General features: G+C 38.4%; 1 protein-coding gene across 1 annotated transcript in view; it reads right to left on the reverse strand.

The window, feature by feature from the left end:
* The window catches only part of LOC103029152 (NACHT, LRR and PYD domains-containing protein 3-like), a 442,571-nt gene that overhangs the window by 162,883 nt on the left and 257,073 nt on the right, over positions 1-22,615 (reverse strand). The window contains exons 7-8 of the mRNA XM_049473016.1: positions 7,593-7,706; positions 7,345-7,458 (exon numbers count right to left, since the gene is read on the reverse strand). Of these exons, the coding sequence (XP_049328973.1) occupies positions 7,345-7,458; positions 7,593-7,706 (228 nt within the window). The remainder of the gene's footprint in view (positions 1-7,344; positions 7,459-7,592; positions 7,707-22,615) is intronic.

The following is a 22,615-nucleotide window of genomic DNA, read 5'->3' on the forward strand; positions in this document are numbered from 1 at the left end:
GAACATAGACTGGGCTAGGGGCTTAGACTGGACAGAGGGTAGGGACTGAACTGTGGACGGAAACAGAGACTGGACAGGGGACCGAACAGGAGACGGAGACTGGACAGGGGACAGGACACAGGGCTGGACAGGAGGCTGGACACGGGGCTGAGACTGGACAGGGGGCTGGACAAAACTGGACCGGGGAACTGGAACAAATACCTGGACAGGGACGGACACAAACACAGTGACAGGGACGGGAACAGGAAAACCACCGGGGACAGGAATGGGAACAACCACAGACACCGGGACCAGGACAGGGAGAGACACGGGAACAAACATTGGTGGGTGCCCAGGACTGGCGAAAGTCTGTACGGAAGTCCAAGGAGCCAGCCTGGGCACAGTTCTGGGGGCAAAGACAGGGGGCCTTGGGGCAGGCCTGGGGGTATACAAAGTTCTGGGAGTGGGCACAGGGTCAGAGGCGGCCGGAGCCGCGGGCACAGGGTCAGAGGCGGCCGGAGCCGCGGGCACAGGGTCAGAGGCGGCCGGAGCCGCGGGCACAGGGTCAGAGGCGGCCGGAGCCGCGGGCACAGGGTCAGAGGCGGCCGGAGCCGCGGGCACAGGGTCAGAGGCGGCCGGAGCCGCGGGCACAGGGTCAGAGGCGGCCGGAGCCGCGGGCACAGGGTCAGAGGCGGCCGGAGCCGCGGGCACAGGGTCAGAGGCGGCCGGAGCCGCGGGCACAGGGTCAGAGGCGGCCGGAGCCGCGGGCACAGGGTCAGAGGCGGCCGGAGCCGCGGGCACAGGGTCAGAGGCGGCCGGAGCCGCGGGCACAGGGTCTGGAGCAGTGGGTACCACGTGGGCGGCAGGCACTGCTGGTGCTGGAGCAGCGGGAGCTGCTGGAGCTGGAGCTGAGGCTGGAGCAGCGGGAGCTGCTGGAGCTGGAGCTGAGGCTGGAGCAGCGGGAGCTGCAGGAGCTGAGGCTGAGGCCGGAGGTGCTGGAGCTGGAGCTGTGGCAGCAGGTGCTGGAGCTGGAGCTGTGGCAGCAGGTGCTGGAGCTGGAGCTGTGGCAGCAGGTGCTGGAGCTGGAGCTGTGGCAGCAGGTGCTGGAGCTGGAGCTGTGGCAGCAGGTGCTGGAGCTGGAGCTGTGGCAGCAGGTGCTGGAGCTGGAGCTGTGGCAGCAGGTGCTGGAGCTGGAGCTGTGGCAGCAGGTGCTGGAGCTGGAGCTGTGGCAGCAGGTGCTGGAGCTGGAGCTGTGGCAGCAGGTGCTGGAGCTGGAGCTGTGGCAGCAGGTGCTGGAGCTGGAGCTGTGGCAGCAGGTGCTGGAGCTGGAGCTGTGGCAGCAGGTGCTGGAGCTGGAGCTGTGGCAGCAGGTGCTGGAGCTGGAGCTGTGGCAGCAGGTGCTGGAGCTGGAGCTGTGGCAGCAGGTGCTGGAGCTGGAGCTGTGGCAGCAGGTGCTGGAGCTGGAGCTGTGGCAGCAGGTGCTGGAGCTGGAGCTGTGGCAGCAGGTGCTGGAGCTGGAGCTGTGGCAGCAGGTGCTGGAGCTGGAGCTGTGGCAGCAGGTGCTGGAGCTGGAGCTGTGGCAGCAGGTGCTGGAGCTGGAGCTGTGGCAGCAGGTGCTGGAGCTGGTGCTTGAGCAGGCGCGGCGGGTGCAGCTTGAGCAGGCGCGGCGGGTGCAGCTTGAGCAGGCGCGGCGGGTGCAGCTTGAGCAGGCGCGGCGGGTGCAGCTTGAGCAGGCGCGGCGGGTGCAGCTTGAGCAGGCGCGGCGGGTGCAGCTTGAGCAGGCGCGGCGGGTGCAGCTTGAGCAGGCGCGGCGGGTGCAGCTTGAGCAGGCGCGGCGGGTCTAGGAGCTCGTGACCTGGGAGTAGGCACAGGAGCAGAGGCTGGACCCCCAGGCACAAGAACTGGGGTAACAGCAGGCACAGAGTCAGAGGCGACCGGGGCCGCGGGAACTGGGTCAGAGGCGGCCGGGGCCGCGGGAACTGGGTCAGAGACGGCCGGGGTCGCGGGAACTGGGTCAGAGGCGGCCGGGGCCGCGGGAACTGGGTCAGAGGCGGCCGGGGCCGCGGGCACAGAGTCAAAGGCGGCCGGAGCCGCAGGCAGCGCTGATTCAGAGGCGGCGGGAGCCGCGGGCAGCGCTGATCCAGAGGCGGTGGGTCCTGCTGGCGAAGAAGCCGCTTCAGCGGGAGCTGAGAGTGCGGCTGCCGCCAAGATCCGGACAGGAGCCGCAGACTCAGCAGTGGGCGTGGCTGAAAACACCGGACCGGAGCTTGCTTCCGGAGCAGGAGTCGAAAACCCGGAATCCAGCCGGGCTGTACAACTGGGATCCGGCCGAGCTTGAGAGCTGGGAGTCGGCCGGGCTTGAGAGCTGGAAGGCGGCCGCGCTGGAGAGCTGGACGCCGGCCGAGCTGGAGTGCTGAAAGTCGGCCGCGCTGGAGAGCTGGATGCCGGCCGCGCTGGAGAGCTTGAAGCCGGCCGAGCTGGAGTGCTGGAAGTCGGTCGGGCTGGAGAGTGCGGTGGAGCTAACATGCTAGTTAGCTTAGCTGGAGCTGGGCCGACACTCTCCACCCCACGGAGAGGCGCCGGGAGCGGTTCATCCCCCCGAATTAGCTCCGCGAGGAACCGGAGATACGCCAGGTCCGCCTTCCTCGTGGCATTCCTCTTCGCTACGTCCATATTTAGGTCGAGTCTTATGTTACAAGGGAGTCGGAGGGGTGTGAAGGAGGAGGAGGACGTAAGTGCAAAGATATTTATTATAATTAAACAGACAAGATAAATCAAAATAAACAAAACGCGGGTAACGCAAAAACAAGGCTTGGATGATATAAACAAGAAACACAGACTAAGAAACTAAGACAAGGAAACATACGGGTAGCAAGGATACATACTGGATACCGGATACAAGATACAAAAGACAAAAGACTCGACACTGAACATTCTAACAGAGGGGCTTAAATACAAGAGGAGAGTGAGAAACACCTGGGCTAGGAAGACGAGGGGGCGGGGTTACAAACAGGACACAGGTGAGAACACTGATGCTACAGGGCAGGGCTGGGGCGGAGCTAGGGTGGAGACAAATACTAACAACAACAATAGCACATGGCTGTGAACACTGACAGGAAAACAGAGGGGCAGGAGCACAAGAGACCAAACGAGGGAGAAACAGAAGACAGACAAAGGCTAAACTGTGACAGATGTGTTGTGTTGGATTGAGAGCAAATTCAAGATTTCTTTAATATTATTTTTAGTGGTCAGCAGGCAGAGCTTTCTCAGAATATTATTATAGTGTGGAAATGTTTAACAGTTGAACATGAAAACATAATGTAATATATGTGGCTCTAGAGCTTTAACTGCATTTGTACTGAAGTAAAATCTTTGGGATAATCTGGATTTCTGCACTGATTACTAATAAATAGTCTTTATCATAAATTAATGTGTGACAATCATGATGTGTAATTAATCATGATGTAAATCACAATAATAGACAAACACAATCTCACTAAATCTATAACACATTTACTGTTGTACTCTTTCTGTACTGTATTGAGTAAATTGAGTAAACTTATTTGTTAAGAACTATTAAAGACCTAATTGGCCAAAAGACCAAAAGTGTTATGTGCTTTGCTCATTTAGGGCAACTAGTTACTGAAACTACTGCTAAACATAAATATTACATTATGATCCGTTATGCTACAATAATAAAAGTAGTTCTAATTAAAAATGCAACTTAATTGATTAGTAAAAGTTAAATTAATAAACATTAAATTCAGTTAACTGAATAGTAATATGTTAGATATATTCTGAAATTATATGTACAATTTACACAATACATTTTATATCATTCATATCATCACTTCATATTTAAAGTTCACCCATCACATTTTACAGTGTTCACATGTGCTCTGGCATTAGTCACACCTACACACCTTTAATATGGAGTCCATATTTCTCCTGCTGATTTCTGGAGTCTCCTTCTGGACTCTGTCAGAAAACATAACATTAACATATGTTACTAAATGGTGATTGTGAATATATCTACAGAAAGAAAGTTCCAGAAGATCAACCACCACTGCAACACTCCACCAACCTTCACGCTCACCAAAAAGTTAATTCTAGATTTTATCAGATCAGAGAATCATGTTTCTCACAGTCTGGTGTTTTTTTGTAAAATCCAGATGTGTTTTTTACAGAGGTGAGGTTTTTGTTTCCTCCATAAAGATCAGATAGCTGGAGAGCTGCAGTGATGGTTTATCTGCTGAAAGTTTCTCCCATCTGCACACAGGATCTCTAGAGCTCAGTCAGAGTGATGATTATACACTACACTGCCCAAAGTATTCATTCACCCAATCAAATCATTAAACTCAGGTTCCAATCACTTCCATTACCACAGGTGTACAAAACCAAACACCTCCACACACAGACTGGTTCTATTTGTTAGAATTTGTATTAGTAGAATTGTTTTCTCTAAAGTGTGTTTTAGTATAGAATTTATAGTTGTAGAATTCAGAGAAAACATACAAGTGTCTTTCATCTTATTCTCCAGAGTCACGTCATCCTTACCTGAGATCAGCAGAACTGTTGTCCTCTCTGAGGTTTGTTGGAAAGTCCATTGACCGGTCACTCTTCATGGAGACACAGCTGGGTTCAGGTGAGTCTGATCTCTTATCCTGATCCAGTCTAAAACACAACCAGTATCAGACACCATCTACAACCTTTCCAGCATGTTGGTGTGATTCTACATTCATGTGATTTTGATGGTAAATGAGTTTATAGTTGGGAGGTTTAACTTGAACAATCTCTCAAGCTTTAATTTCTAAATCATGTTTCTCACATTCTGAGAGACTTTCAGGAACATCTCAGAGACGATTTAGAAAAACGAAGTTGAGACGTTGTTTAAAACATAAATTGAAAAATAATACGGCAATTTGAAAATCCTTTTCAATTTATATTCAGTTGAATTCATTTAAAAGACAAAATATTTAATGTTCAAACAAGATAAACTTTACTGTTTTTAGCAGATATTCACTCATTTTGAATCTGATCGTCTACAACACATTCTAAAGAAGTTGGGATGGTTTTTACCACTGTGTTAAATCACCTTCCCTTTAAAAACTCAATAAGCGCTCGGGAACTGAGGACCCTATGTGTGGAAGTTTCAACTAATGGTTTTCTGTGTGATCCTGAGCCGTGTGGTGATTAATATCGCTTCCAGAATGATGTCCATTTTTAATGCAGTGCCGCCTGAAGGGTCGAAGGTCACGGGTGTTTAATGTTGGTTTTCTGCAGCTTACTTGCAGACATTTCTCCAAATTCTCAGAATCTTGCACACATACTTTCACACACGAAAATGAAGTAAAGAAAAGAGAGAGAAAAAAATAGTAAAAATGAGAATTAGTAATCAAAACATTTAAAAAATGATAATGACCGAAAAGGTGTAGTCTGAAGCTAATGCTTATTTTCTCTGCCCTTTTTAATTTTTATCATCTTATATAGTCAAATCATACACATAAATAATACAGGAGTATGTTAATGTTAATCAACATATCAGAGCCTCCCATCATTAATAGTAGTTAATTCCTCATATTTATAAGAGCTTATCATCTTATCTTTAAACATTCTTTTAAATTTACAAAGTGTTCTACACATTCTTAAATCTTTTACACATTTATTCCATAACCGAACCCCTTTAACAGATATACATCTATTTTTTAAATCAGTTATTAATTTAGTTTTTTTAAACACACACCTACTCCTCTAAGTTCATATTTGCTCTCTTTAATTTTAAACAGCTTCTGGATACAGATAGGAAGTAAAAGTTTTTGTGTTTTCTACATTAACAGTGCAGTTTAAAGGTTGACTATATCACTGAATTTTAATATATATATATATATATATATATATATATATATATATATATATATATATATATATATATATAAATATATATATATATATAAATAAATAATTTGTTGGTTTCTTTTGTAATATGAAGATTTAAAGGTTTAGTGTTGGTTTTTATGTGTTTCCCCACTGCTCCACACAATAGCTCATGGAAGAATGGAAGAATGAGACACTTGGAGTAGTTTGCAAAGTAAAGTTATCCAAAATTCCAGTTGAGAGGTGTAAGAAGCTTGGTGATGTTATAGGAAGTGATTGATTTCAGTTATTTTTTCTAAAGGGTGCGCAACCAAATATTAAGTTGAGGGTGCCAATAATTTTGTCCGGCCCATTTTTGGACTATTGTGTAAAATTATGTCAAATTTGCCTTTTGTGTAATTGCAATAATTTTCTGGGAGAAATACTTCATTTTCTGGAAAAAAATCAGGGGTGCCAACACTACTGGCCATGAATGTATGTATTCAGTAATTATTTCACTGTTGAATACAAAGTTTTGAATCACTGTGTCAATGTTTAATTTGTTCTAAAATTAACATTATATTGACATCATAAACATCATCAATCACCAACAGTGTGAATGTATTTAAGAATAAAACAGCATAGTTTTCCAGACTGATTGATCAAAATATGTTTCTTGTAATTTATTAAAAAGTAATAACTATTGTAATAATGTATTATAATAGAACTGATTCTTCCCAACACTGGATGCACAGCAGGGAAAGTAATTATTTGATCCCCTGCTGATTCTGTAACTAGGTTTATTTTAACAGAGAGAGACAGAATATCAACAATAATCTGAAAAATATATATAAAATAAAATATATCTAATTTGCATTTAAATAGGTTAAATAAGTAATTGATCCTGAAGTAAAACATGACTAATATGCTTCTTCTTAAGCTACCTCTTTTTTGCCCTCCCCGTTTGACAGAGGGAATGGAGTATTTGGGGTCATATTCAGTATTTATCTGCCTCCAAACACAGTGAGTCAAGTTCATGTTCATATGTTTTCATCTGACCACAACACTTCCTTCTCCCAATCATGGATACTCTGTCTTTATCTATTACCATAAACCTACCATAAAAATTACAGACCCAAAGCTATAAGATACAGGTTTCTTTAAGTTTTTTTTTTTTTTTAGCAAAATACATAATTCTACTTTCCTAAATTTAAGGAATGTTCTATATAAGGATAGGATATTTTTAATTTGACTTTGTATTTCTTTAGCTCCCTTTCACCCCCATTGATTTTGGTCTCACTCGTGGGCTCCCTCTAGTGGTTTGCAATATTTTTCTGATATAACGGAAAGATAGAAAGTGGGTAGGCTCTTTATATACCGCATCTGGCATAGTTTTCTCTCTGTGAGCTCGTTTAGTGATTTAGAACATTGTTCTGTGGGGAAATCAGTGAAGAGAATGCATAATTATGTTAATTTATATTACAAACTTTGAGGCTTTAATGTTTCACTCACTTTGGGTCAGAAGTCACAGCTTCACTGCTGAAATTAGGAGGTTTCCCCATGGACCGGTCACTCTTCATAGACACACAGCTGGGCTCTGGAGATGCTGCTCTCTGGGTTTCAGTTCTGTTAACATTAAACACAGAGAAACTCCAGCATTTACACAGTAAACCCCTAAAACACAACACAGCTTTAATAAAGATCAGGAACTGAAGAGCTTGACTCTCAGAACAGAACAGTAGTTTAGTGCAGTGATGTACCGAGACCCAGAGCTTCCTCCTTCACTGCTGAAATTAGGAGGTTCCCCCATGGACGCGTCACTCTTCATAGACACACAGCTGGGCTCTGGAGATGCTGCTCTCTGGGTTTCAGTTCTGTTAACATTAAACACAGTAAAACTCCAGCATTTACACAGTAAACCCCTAAAACACAGCACAGCTTTAATAAACATCAGGAACCCCCCATGGATGGACCACTCTTCATAGACACTCTCCTGTTGATCAACTTGTTTCAGTCAGAGTGTAATCTGTGTTCTATGTTTTTAGTTTTTGTTTTATTTCTTGTCTAATAAATTAACTTTCCATGTGATTTTAAAGGCATTCCAAGTTTCACACCATCACAACATCTGTTTCTCAACAAGTACTTGGCCAATTAAGTTGAAACTTTGCCTACTTTACCTAACGTTCTTATTAAGGACAACTCGATAATTAAAAAAATAGGTCTGCAATTTATTTAATATAAAAAAAAAATGTTAAACTAATTTGTTAGTTTTTTTAAAAGATTTTCTCAAATTAGGTCTCAAAGCAATCTTTGGAACCTCAAAGCAATTAATTATTATAAAAAACAGGGTATTTTTGTGTGTTTTTACTAAAATACATACATAATCAGAGCCGACTGGATTGTGTTTAAAGCGAGATCTATGTTGTAGACTGTAAAATTTCCAATATGACACATATCATAATATTGCATCTTGCATGAATTTGCATCACTTTTATGAATTTGCACCATATTTCAATATTTATATCACTTTCTGAATATGAGTTGCATTTGAGAGTTTGCATTGCGTTTTGAATTTGCATCTCATTAAATTACAAAAACTATTTCATAAATAAATTATATGACTTATCTTAATTTACTCACTTTAGGACAGGGGGTTCTGCTCCACTGCTGATGTTCTGAAGATCCATCATTTAGTCTTCTTCATTCAAACACAGCTGAACACTGCTGACACCCTGTGAACAGATCAGCCATTAGAATAAATTCATAAGGTGCATTAAACCACATCAGATAAACAAACAGAACATGGATTTAAGTTAATATTTACTGCTAATAATGTTAACTCTATTATTATTATTATTATTATTATTATTATTATTATTATTATTGTTATTGTTATTATTATTATTATTATTATTAGTAGTAGTAGTAATAATAATAATAATAATAATAATAATAATAATAATAATAATAATAAAACAATAATAATAATAATAATAATAATAATAATAATAATAATAATAATAATAAAAAAACAATACATTGTGCATCAATACTATAATTATGTACACTATTCAATTATATGAACATGTATTTAAGTATAATGTAAAGGATTGAGATTGCCTCTGTTGCTCCCCCTGCTGGTTGTACAGCGCTATTTCACATGAATCCGCCCCTGTTTTTTTAGTTTGGTAAAGTTAGTTTGATATTCGACATTCAGCGGATGTTCGCGTTTCGGCCGTTCTCTTGCTCAAATACAACCTCCTAATCTCTCCCAAATAACATCCTCCAAACGACAGAGGATCAGAGAACAAATTAAAAGCGTTAGATTTTCTCTAAACACCCAACTTTTCCGTTTCTCCGAGGATATTTACTGAAAACCGCAGGAATCTCTGCAGCGGCGCTGAAGATCATAAGGGACCGTCTGTAAAGTACTGATCCTCATTTAAAACGAAAACATTCACAGCGCATTTTAATATAAAGAAATGGCTACTGTGACAAACGTATAAGACATAGGGATAAAAAAAAAAAATCCAATGTCAATAAATTCATGTGGACATAACTTCAAAAACACTTTCAGATGTTTCTAACATACTTAAATTATCTGTAAACAAAATATTATGCAAACATTAAATACCCAATGCTACAAAGCTTAAATCGTGTATAAAACAGTTACTTCTGGAACAATATCAGGTGAAAAGCTATTGCAAATATACAGGTTACTGAAATTAAAGGGTGTCATAGACCACAGCTGATTCTGGAGACTTGGACAGGTGCTGTCAATGACATGAACACATTAAAAAAGGGTATAATTTGCACAAAAATAGGGAAGAAAAAAATTGTCTGGATAGAAGAAAGAGATAGTTGAATCAGGACACATGAGAGGAACCGTTGAATCAGGACATGAGAGAGGAATATTTGTAAGTAGGATTAGTGGTTGTTGGGCAAGCAAACAAATAGGGGTAATTGGTCCAAGAAAAGGCAGAGATAGAGGAGAAACGACGGGAGGTGGTGTTTAAAGAAGATAAATAACTATTTTTATATTTTATTTAAAAACATATATTTTATACACTATAAACAAACTTTTACTCAATCATTAGTAGAGAATATATTATTGTTTTGAAAAAAATAGTTGACGTTGATCTAGATTTTTTGATTTTTGTGTCGTGACAGGAAATTAACTATTGGTAACACTTTACTTGGATGGTCCATTTGATGGCTTCGTTGACACTCAACTGACATTCAACTAACATTCAACTACATGTCTATTAAATGCAAATGAACTGAAAGGTGAAAGTAAATTATTCTCTATTGAGTATAACCCTACATTCAACTCCAAAATCATAAAATCCAAACGCTTATCTTAATATTTTAGGATTGGGTTTAGGGTTAGATTTTAAGATTAGGTAAAGGTTAAGTTAGGGTTAGGTGTAGGGTTAGATTTTAGGGTTAATTAAGGGTTAAGGTTAGGGTTAGGTGTAGGGTTAGGTTCTATTTTGAATAATTTACAGTCAACATAGGGTTAAGTTACATTTAATGGACATTCAATTCAGTGTTAGTTGAATGTCAGTTGAGCATCAACTAGGCCATAAAATGGACCATCCAAGTAAAGTGTTACCTAACTATTTGGTTAGTTGTATAAGGTAGGTGTGTTTCTGTATTTTAAATTTAGATTTGTGTGTGTTTTTGTACATTTTATATCTATTACTTTATCCATGTATGTTTCATTTGTCCATTTTGATTGTGATTGTTTCTATTGTGTGCTCACTTGGTTTTGTAATTCCTTTGTTGCACTGTTTGTATTGTTTTACTGATCCTTATATTTTTTTATTTGAAGATAAACCATCCATCCACTACCTTCTTTCATCCATCCGTCCATCCATCCATCCATCCAAAACCTTCCTTTCTTTATCCATCCATCCATCCGTCCATCCATCCAAAACCTTCCTTTCTTTATCCATCTATCCATCCAAACAATACTCCATCCTTTTCTCATCCATCCACATGGGCGTGGTAGTTGGTGGGGGGGGGGGGGGATAAGTGGACCTGACTACCCAGTGCCTGAGTCGAGAGAGGGGCCCATGAAAATCCTGACATTGAGAGTGTACAGGGCCCAGAATTAGCTGCTAGGCCCCTGTCCATCCATACATCTAATTCTGATATCTGATCTGCATCATTGTAAAATTTACTATGAATACACTGCATCAAGTCTTTTCATCCTCCTGTGCTTTAATTGGACACACCATCACTACAGCCAAATGAAACCCAACAAAACTTTACACATAAAAAAAATCAACCAAATCATATTTTTCTAAACTAAATGTTGTAGTATGTTCATCAACTGCATCATATGTTTCATATGTGCTTGTTTCAGTATCAATTTTTTACAGTAAACAATTTCATAAAAAATCAATAGCTTTTTTTTTTGCAATTGTTTCAATACAAAAAAAGTTGTAGTATGTTCATCAGGTGCTTCTCTAAAGATTACAAGTGATATTTTATCTATATTTTATATGGATGTGTTACAGTAACATTTTTTATAGTAAAGAATTAATTTAAAAAAATCAATCAAGTAAATTTACTAAAAGTTGTAGTATATTCATTAGGTGTGTCTCTAAAGATTATATTTTACCTATATTTCATACGTGTATGCTACAGCAGGGGTTCTCAACCTTTTCTACCTTATGGCCAACCTGTTTACAACTTGAAAGCATCAAGGTCACCCTAATAATAATAATAATAATAATAATAATAATAATAATAATAATAATAATAATAATAATAACAATAAAAACAGAGTATAATAAACACTTACTGGAAACATGCTCTAATATTGTGCTTCTTTTGTATTTTTACCTTTAAATATACACAGAAGAGTAGCACGGTTTGACAGGGTAGCAAAACTCGACAGAACACCTGATGACTCGGCTCGCCGTGTGTGGGCGTATCCGTGAAGTTTTTAAATTCAAATGAAGCAACAGGTGTAGCCAATCATAAGTTTAAGATTTTTAATCAACCTCACTGTGATCTATAGTTCTATAAATCCACTTTCAGCTTCTCCTCCGTGGTTAAAAGGCAGCTGTTCTGTGTGTCAGAGGCTCGTATGTAACTCTCGAACTTTTTTGCTGGAGGGCGGGGCTGCGCTCGTGCAATAGGATGCGCTGTGCTGGTGGACGGGGAGAGGGTGCGTCTTACTTGCGGGCGCGCCGCACTGTCACTGAAAATTGATCGCGGCCCACAAAATATCCGCGACTTTGAGCCCCCTGATTTAAAGCGCTCACTACAGACTACTGTCTCCCTCTGAGAATGAGCCTGCGGACCCCTATAGGGTGCTTCGCGGCCCCCCGGTTGAGAAACCCTGCGCTACAATACCAATTTATTACATGAACATATTAAGAAAAAAAATCAACTAAGTCAAAATTTTTCTAAACTAAAAATTGTAGTATGTTCATTAGGTGTGTCTCTAAAGATTACAAGTGATTTTAGTTTGTATTTTTTATATTTGCTTGTTACAGTAGTAATTTACTGCATTAAAACGCTGTGAATGTTTTCGTTTTAAATGAGGATCAGTACTTTACAGACGGTCCTTTAGGATCTTCAGCGCCGCTGCAGAGATTCCTGCGATTTTCAGAAAATATCCTCGGAGAAACGGAAAAGTTGGGTGTTTAGAGAAAATCTAACGCTTGTAGTTTGTTCTCTGGTCCTCTGTAGTTTGGAGGATGTTATTTGGGAGAGTTTAGGAGGTTGTATTTGAGCAAGAGAACGGCCGAAACGCGAATATCCACTGAATGTCGAATATCAAACTTACTTTACCAAACTAAAAAAACAGGGGCGGATTCATGTGAAGTAGCGAGATTACGGCCGAAACTTTACCAAACTCTTTTTTTAACTACCCAACAAATCAAAGCCCACACTAATCAGTAATGCGCTTTAAATATGCATAAACTACACTGTGAGTGTGATCAATAAATATCAATCTATAACTGCGCTTTTCTCTTCAGTTTACAGCATTACTGAACTGTTAGAAAACAGACTGTTCTTTATCCAGGTCCAGGTCTGATCCAGGCCCGGTTCAGATCTCCATGCTGATCCTGGTTCTTCCAGTGGAATCAGACACTGAGCTGAGTTTAAAGAACCGGTTCTGGATGTGAGGAACCCTGAGAACCGGTTGTGACTAAGTTCTGTTCTTTAGTTCTGAACTTACCGAGTGAATCCAGACTTCTGTCCTGTTTCTAATGGAGGAGAATGGACTTTCTCTTTCTTCTTCACTGCGTCTCATCTCTCCCTCTATCCAGCCAAAACACACAGGGTGGGAGGAGCTACAGAGCAGGATAACGGTTCTGAGATATTTATTATCAGTATTGCTTTTTATCATAAAGTCATTAATAATATTGTAACAACAGTGTTTCATTAGTTATTTTATAACCGTTTTATATCCCAATCAAGAACATTTAATATTAACATTATTATATAAAAAATAAATTATTTTTACTTTACTCATTTTTGTTCTTACCCCTCCTTCTTCTTCTTCTGTTTAACCTTTTTTTCATCGCCTTGTGCTCTCTCTCTGTCTCTCTCTCTCTCTCTCTCTCTCTCTCTCTCTCTCTCTATATATATATATATATATATATATATATATATATATATATATATATATATATATAATTGTCATACTGTAAGTTTATTACAAGAAAGTTAGTTATATTTTAAAGTGAGTTTAGGAGCTCCAGGAAGTTTTTAACTAGTTTTTAACTTAATTCTTCTTTATGTGGAACATGTATCTAAGTGTGTTTTATGCTTTTATATAGAGCGTACATCCATACTTGAAGGTGCTGTGAAGTGAGGTTGAGTTCTGTTCTTCACCGTTCTCTATTAATTGGTGTTTATCATCTGAATGGGGTTTAGATTCTATTTGCTACATAAACAAGTTGGAGAGAATAATTATTAAATCTATATTCTAGGAGTGACCGGTACAGCCAGTGATAATAGCCACTGTTTTTATTCCCTACTGTTATTATTTTATTCTTTCTGCATTTAAAATCATTTATAAAGTTTAAACCAAAAAAGTGATTTTAGTGATCTGTACGGGCTTTTAACTCAGGGTTGCACTAGTATCACCCAATAATATATTTATTTTATGTAGTTCCTTTCAATAGGTTGTGAACATTAGCAACATTTTTAAACTTGGTTTGTAGGAGACAGTTTGTCTTTTTGGATTATGGTTCTCAACCCCCTTAGTAATAGTATACCAATTTGCAGTGTCACAGTTTTGACGTGCTAAATCTTATTTTGAGTGTATTTTGATTTATTGTAGTATTGATTGATTTCCTTTATTTAGTCCTTTACTAATATATTCTTTTATATATTTCTATTTATAAAATGTTATTTTTGTGTTTATTTGTTAAATGAGTTGAAACCTGGCCTAAAAGGTCAAATTCATTGCACTTTTAATTATCACTAATTATGAAAGTATTTAAACTATTGGTATCAGCATGGTTACAGGCACAGATTTTAATATATATGTGACGTTTTATTACGGGTGATTTTATGTTATTTATTTTATGGGTATTAGCTACAGAATGAGTGTCCTGGAAAAAAGTGCTAAACATGTGTTAATGCTCTGCTGCTCTAGATCTCTTATAGTCGTTATTATTTCTCTATTAAATGTTATTTGTCCTGTTTTAGCGTCTTTGACACTTTTAAAACCAAACAATAAATGAGTTCTTAAGCATCAGCCTCATTTAGTTTCTGTGTTTCTTATTAAAGTTAAATTGAGTGTGCTGCTAAAGTGATGAAATAAGGTAACCAGGGGCCACACATACTGTATCATATAGATCCTACATGATCACAGCAGTTACTGAGGTAGAGAGTATATAGTACTGAGTGGGATATAGAGTTAGCAGCAGATTTTGCTGATGGGGATAAAGATAAATACTCTGTGCTGCTCTTAAGATCCAAACCCCAACATTACTGATACCAACATGGAGTTCTTCACCACTGAGCCGCTGTCAGTCAGTAAAAGTCCTCTGCTGTCTCTCTACAACTGGAAGGGACGAGGACACACCCACACCCAGAGACAAAATAACACATCTTTGTTGGTAAGATTTTAATCTGAGTGATCACCTGTCTTGTGAAGATCATACATTTTAAACATCATGGGAATAAACTGAACACAGCGTTTTAATTTTGGATATTAGTCTTTATTTTATTTTAGTGGAGGAGATGAAGAGGAGTGTGAAAGTCTTTATACGGAAATAAAGAAAATGAGGAAAAATAGCATTTAATCTAGGGGTGGGTGAAATAGCCCTGAAATAATATGATTTTTTTACAATAACTATATTTTTGGTGATACGACAAAACATTACATTTATAAAAAATATTGATTACAAGAATATACAACTGCAACAATAAAAATAAATATTAAAGTTTTATTCAGTATAAATAAGTTTCTTTTAATTAGTTGAAACAAATAAACCCTAATTTCATATAAATATTATAATAATGTAACAAAAATAATGTAACAAATCTACCACAGAACTGAAGTGCTGCATATTTAGTGCATTTATATAACTGCATTGAAAATTAAATACAGTAAAATATGAGAACAACAATATAGACAGAGTTTTAAAATATCATATGGAGTGTTTTTTATCAAATAAAATCTTTTGGCAATATATTTGCATATATGATATGATCTGGCACAGCCCTCATTTAAACCTCTATAAAAAGAGCCTAAAGGTTCAGACTGAAACTAAATCTTTCTGGTTGCAGCTCAGTAAGAAATCACGCAGTTTGACCACACCCCTCCCTTCTTTAACATATATTGTGTTTTAGGCTATTCTATACACTGTAGTTAGAGTTTCTAAGGTTTACAGTTTAATAATAGAATTATCCTGCACACACTGTCTATTATAAACAGCTACAATAATGATAAGAATATAAATCATTATAGTTGTGTATTTTTTCTACCAAAGATTTTCCCTCATTGAATGAAAGCCGAGGTCTGTGTATCATCTTATACCACAGTGATGCAAATACACTAATAACACTCAAACCAACAACATGTGGTACGACGACAATCACAGCAACCACCTACTTACACCCTGTTAACCACAGACTGACCATCACCAAGGCAACGAGCTGAAATACTAAAGCGACCTTTCAACTATACAGCACCCAATTATAAGCAGCTTTGCAACAATATAACAATAACATCAGTTATTTAAAACATTTATCAGGTTTATTACTGCAAAAACATATAGCATGGTAGTAGCCCAGCATTATTTAATCACTGCTGAGAACATCATTAATTTAATTAATTTCAGAAAAAAAAAAAACTGAAGAAATGTCAGTTTTTTTTTTACCAGTTGCTATGTTGGGGGATTTCAGCTGAGAGGCGTCTCTCTTTAAAACAAATCATACAAAAGTACATAGATAAACTAATCTAAACGTAACGGGTTTTACAGCTTTTAAAAGCAGGATTTAAGGTGGGAAGTTCCTCATAATTCCACTTTATCCTGTCAGAGAAATCTTCTGTGTTTTTGGGCTGAAAAATGTCCCCTAGTGATTATTCACACTGTACATTATGAGTTATGGGATATTAAACACTAGAACATTAATTATTCCAGGATTATTGATCTGAACGGGTTGTATCGCTCATGTTTGACCAGAGAGGGATTAGGATGTAGAAACGACCAGGGGGCGGAGTCAAAGTCCCAGCCAGCTCATGCCTGCTTCTCATTGGTTGAAAACTCCTGCCAGTCAAAATTAAAATAAAGTAAATTAATATTGTTATATATTTGGAGTAGGAGACCGGCCCACCATCAAATAAACTCTATAAAAAACTACACCACCCAAATTAGATTAGTAGGGTAAGAGATCCCTAGGAGGTTTTCTCAAATAAACGAGTAATAAGGTTGATTAAGAAAAATATATTTTATTTTATCCAACAAGCAGCAAAACATACAGCTCACAGTATTTCAAGCACTTTCAGTTTTCAGGAAACAGCAGCAATTATTATAGTTACACAGATGAAGGCTCCAAAAAGGGCAGAAATACTGACACTGATCCAAACAAACAGAAAAACAAGAAAACAACAAAAATAATGAGTGTAAAACTCATCAGAACATGATAGTTCACCCCAAATAAAATAAATAAAACACTATCAAGACTATTAAACACACTAACAGCCAAAAATAAATCAATCACTTTTCCTAAAATTAAGCTCACAGCAAATGTAGAGGTGGTACGTGTGAACACAAAAGCAAATAAATAAATAAATAAAACAGAAGCACACTGGGTCAATATAAAGTGGCACTATTACAGTAGTTCTACACATAAGGCCCAAAAGTTACTATTAAAACAATACTATTAGCAATAGAGGCCTTGTCTATCTAAGCAGATCTACTAAAGGCTGTAATATTAAACCCACAATAAAACTTATAAGTGATCAGTTACACAATCAGTTAAAACCCCACACTTTATATGGATGTATCAGTAATATTGCACAGCGCTCATAAAACTAAAACCAAAGAATTGTGTAGGAAAAACAGCGGCGCACAGCCAACAAGACCCAGTCCCACTGCAACAAACAAACAAAACAAAACTTTTAATCTTCAGTCAGTTTAGAATACTTAAAACATCACCATTAACCCCCTGTTCTAAACAGCTCAGTCCTTTGTAGAAATTAATGTATTAAAAACAAAATAAAATAAAAACACACAATTATAGCTAGTACTCTTTCCAATGCAAATTCAAATATACCTGTTAATCTATAAACACAATCACTATTATTTATTCCTACACGTACCTACATATCTACATTCAAACTATAACCAGCCTAGACTCAAAGAACTTTCAGAGTCAGGAGGAATCAAGTTAGAACACCTTCCTAATTACTGTGAGATACACTCCAACACATATAGACGCTGATGACTGGAAAGTGCAATCAGTCTAAACTAAAATTAAAGCACATAACTCGCCATTAATACTATTTTATAATTAATAATCACTAATTAAGATCAATATACACATTCACAAACCAGCAGATATATTACACTAAACCCCCATAAAACAACCAGACTTACTACAGCTTGACGGTGAAACCTGAAGCTCTACTTCAATTTAGTTTATTCTCAGCTGCACTGTAAGACAATGAGTTTCTTCGTATAATTAAATTCTTTCTTTGCTCCTCGCCAAGTAAACAAAGAAAAAAATAAAAAAGTAGAAATATATAATAAAGCAAGAAATAATAAACTAACTAAATACAGTATATAAATCATAAATTGGTGTAACATTTACTTCAATAATTGCAATATGTACATGATTACAGTAATATATGATATGGATATTATTTACATAAGTAAGAACATGATTATCTACAGCAGTGAGATGTGAGAAAAGTGCAAAAGGTTCAGTAGTGCAATTATAAACCTTGTTGCAGTAAAGTAAACATGTGCCTCAGAGAAATGTCAGTGATATGTAAACATGTAGAGAGTAAGGTGCAGGTTATTTCTGAGGTAGGTTGAGGAGTCTGATGGCAGTGGGGAAGAACCTGTTCTTTAACCTGATGGTTTTGCATTTCTCTCTTCTATACCTTCGACCTGAAGGCAGAAGTGTGAACAGTCCATGCTGGGGGTGGGTAGAGTCTTTAAGGATGGAGGCAGCTCTCCTGTGGACTCTCTGGTGGTAGATGTTCTGCAGAGAGGGCAGTGGAGTCCTGATGATCTTCTCTACATAATCAAACCACTATCAGTTCCAGTACTCACTGGACCACCAAACCATTATCCAGGGGGGAAACCTGCTTCTGATTCCTGGGATGAATCACAACTGAATCGGTAAAATATCACAAGGCCTGTTTCTGTACCCAAACGGAAGTGAATGCTTATAGATCACAGCCAGACATGCCTCCAATAATTTATTTTAATTTTTATTAATCATTTTTTAATAACCATGCACCCAGTTAACATCCTGCTAATACAAGTGAATATATAAAAATGAATAAGCACATAAATTAATCACTTCCCAATAATTCACTTCCCACCAGCAGTAACACCTAAACCCACCAGATGGAGCCAATGGACTATTTTTCATACAATCCCTTACCAGCCCTACTACACCTTACAGACAGTTCATACTGTGGAGGAGAAACAGATACCAGTCTTCACACCTCAATAAAACCTTTCATAAGTTTCATAATTAAAGACAAAAGAATAAACTCTGACTCAGAAAATGAAGACAGACATTGCTGGGATTGATTAAACTCTATGGAGTCAATACATTTCATTTATATATGTATTTATTTACATATTTTACAGGGACAATGCAGATAAACACTGTTACACAAAATACAAGTAATGTAATGTATACAAGAATTCTAGCTGAAGCTAATTTCCAACTTCTGTTTTTGGTTAGAAGTGCTTAAAAGGAAATAAAATACATTTTAAGGCTCTGTAAAAGTTAAAAGAATGAGTTTGGATAGAGTTTATACAGCTTCTGAAGGTTTCAACACATTTCTAATTGATTTAAACAACATGATAAAAGTATAAGACAGTGCTGAACTGATCACTGTCGACTGGTTAACCCTCACTGCTCTGCCTGCTATACAGAATATAAAAGTGTACTATACTGTATGTGTAGATTCAGATCTCTCTAAACCAGATTCCACACCACATTTTAGCACAGCCAATGATTTAGAGCTCGGGGTATTTACCCAAGAGTCTGAAAATGCTGCTCTACCTCTCACTGACTTTCAGTAGGAATTAAGAATCTTCTGGAACCAAAATATCATCTGTGAAAATTTCAGTTTCTGACAGACAAGGCTCCCACTTTCCTACTAAACTCCACAATATAGAAATCATCAAGGTTCTAATTCCACTCTTATAATAAGATTAGAGGTGTTCTGATAATGATCTGTTACTGTTTAGTTCAGCTATTCCAGCTGCTGAACAGCCGGATCTCTCTTCAGCTCATATGAAAATTTTGGAAGCTTCTAAACTCCACAGAAGTGCTGAATGAAGAGCTGATGAAGAGCCCAGATTGTCCAATAAGAGCAGGTCAGGTTTTCAGAAGCTGGAAAGCAGAAAACAGAACAGAATGATCAGACATGAACACACACTTACAGTCAGCACTCACCTTATTAGATTGTGAAAACATCCACAAGCAACAGAAATTGTATAAAATCCTCTAAATCTAAAACTCTCATTCTCTGTCTGACTGAAACTCACTGAGCACAGTTCCACACACAAGGTGATTCAGAACAGCTTCATCAAACAAACTACAGCTTAATCCTATAAAACCACACACTCACATACCAAACACTTCACACTCTACACTGTAGAGATGGAGACTTTGGGTTATTTTTGGTAAAAACTACTAAATTAATAATATGTTATATGTTTAATTATAAATTATATAATGAAGATATTAACCCTTAAGTGTCTGATAAAACTATATTAAATTGATATGGTTTGTTAATTAAGCTAAATGCTTAATATTGTGCTGCTTCTCTACACAGAGTTACAATAATGAGTCTTAGAGAGTAATATATTCTCACTGCACTGAGAAAAGGCTGTGAAGTTCATCCTGTGTTTAATAGTTAAACAGGTTTGATTGAAGTTGATACAATATTTCCAGTGACTGTGAACCACAGGTCACACAGGTCTGTTTTCACCCTAAACGTCACTAAAATAATGGTCTGATCTGGTTTGTTCTGCAGGTCAATCAAACACCTCCTTCCTTTAAGAAACAGGAAGTTCTTGGTCATGCTGTGATGTAACCCACCTGACTCTCAGCTACGAACAATGGCAGCTTAACAACACTGCCCGACCATGAACTTAGTTATAACCCAAACATGCTGTTTTTATTTCATCAAATCAAATTAATTGGTGCATTTTGGGTAGAATTCTACCAGTCCACTGAAGGTGAACAACAATTATGTATGAGTGTGTGTGTGTTTGTGTTTCAGAGACAGTAATTCAGTAACTCACTATAGTGTCTCCAGTTTAAAGTGAGGATCCTTCTGTAGATCAGAGAGCAGCTTCTTTCCTGAATCTCCTGGATTATTGTCTCTCAGATTCAGCTCTCTCAGGTGTGAGCGGTTTGATTTCAGAGCTGAAGCTAAAGCAGCACAGCCTTCTTCTGTAATACTGCAGCTCCACAACCTGCAGAGAGAAGGAGAGAAAAGTACAGCAGATGAGTGTACAGTTATATTCACACACTAGGAGTGTAAAGACCCCCCCCCCATACACCCAACCCCCACTAGCTCCTAACAATGTTGTAGGAGCAAGTATAAATAAGCTTAACTATACCTGTGAAAGAATCAGACCTGTAAACATATATTAACATGTCTAGCAGTCATTAACATCATATAGACAAACACAGGGTAAGACAGGCATTAGTATTGGATTTTATATACCCTGCAACCATGTTCCTTTTATATGAAGGCTTTATGCATTCTTTATCCTGGTAGAAGCATTTTTATTTTGATCTGTTAAGTTTGTTTACAAAAGAATAAGAAGCCTCTGTTATAATTTAAAGTTATTTATATTGGTAATATGTATATATACTATAGGTTTATGTTTGACAGGGATGTCATGTTTTTATTTTGCTATATGCAAATAAGAGTGAGCATTGATTTATGTTGACATGTTTTATTATATTAAGTGTTATATAGTATTCTATAGTTTTTGTGAGAGGAGGCTTCAAAAACTTAAATTTAATTTTCAGACAGTAGCAGGTACAGATTTCCATTGCATTTCATTTATTCCTAGCAGTTTTTCTGAGGCCTTCAAAGTATTTATATCGATATCGAAATGATATCGTATCCACCAAAATTAAGGAATATTATCAGGATATACATTTTTGGCCATATCGTCCAGCACTAGGGCAAATATATATCTGAGATTTTTTTTTGTTCCAGGTGGGATTATTATACCATAGTGTGAGGAATACACAGTGCTGTAACCTCCAGAATATAAATAATATCTGTTCCTGTTTACTCCACACACGTGAACACACAGCAGCACAAACCCACCCTTTACATCATTGACATGTCCCACCCAATATTAGAAACAGGTGGATTTGTGCCCCCAAAAAATGATATAGTTTCACTCAGCTCAGCTGTGCTATTAATGAGGAGTCAGTGACCGCTGTGTGAATGGGAAATCTCTTAGCGCCAATCACGGAGCCGAGTAATGAATTAAGTTCCGCCTCTCAGTAGAAACAGCCAATCAGCTTGGTGGTTTTGCGGCACAGAGGCGAGTCAGTGTGCTGGTGGGAGGGAAGCCCCTCCCCCTCACTGTGAGATTTAGAAGCGGGGTTCAGAATCAGCTGGTGTTAAAACAGATCTGGATATACGGAGATTTTTCTAAAAGAAAGGTAAAGGAGCTAACCATGTAAACTGTGCTGACACTGTTTCTGATAGCTGGTTAAAAAGACACGTCTCTGAATCAAAACACACAGATCAAACCAACTGTGTGCTTAATACACTGCAGCTGTGTTAGTCAGTTAGCTTAACTTTGGAATTAGATAGATAGGGAGTTAAGGTTTAAGAAAAAATAAACTATATATGTAATGTTCAACTTGCCCTGATGTACCTGATCAGCTAATCACTATTTCATTTTCAAACTGTGTTTATTAATTTAAGATCTCAGGACTTGCTGTAAGCTATAATGAACAACAATTCATTTAAATAACTAGATATCTAGAAGCTGGATGTAGAGGATAGCCAGAATTTAGTCATGTGTTTAGGTTGTAAAGTCACCTTTACTTGGATGTAAATAATAAT

The sequence above is a fragment of the Astyanax mexicanus genome, unplaced genomic scaffold (genome assembly GCF_023375975.1).
Source record: "Astyanax mexicanus isolate ESR-SI-001 unplaced genomic scaffold, AstMex3_surface scaffold_32, whole genome shotgun sequence".
NCBI classification, from domain to species: domain Eukaryota; kingdom Metazoa; phylum Chordata; class Actinopteri; order Characiformes; family Acestrorhamphidae; genus Astyanax; species Astyanax mexicanus.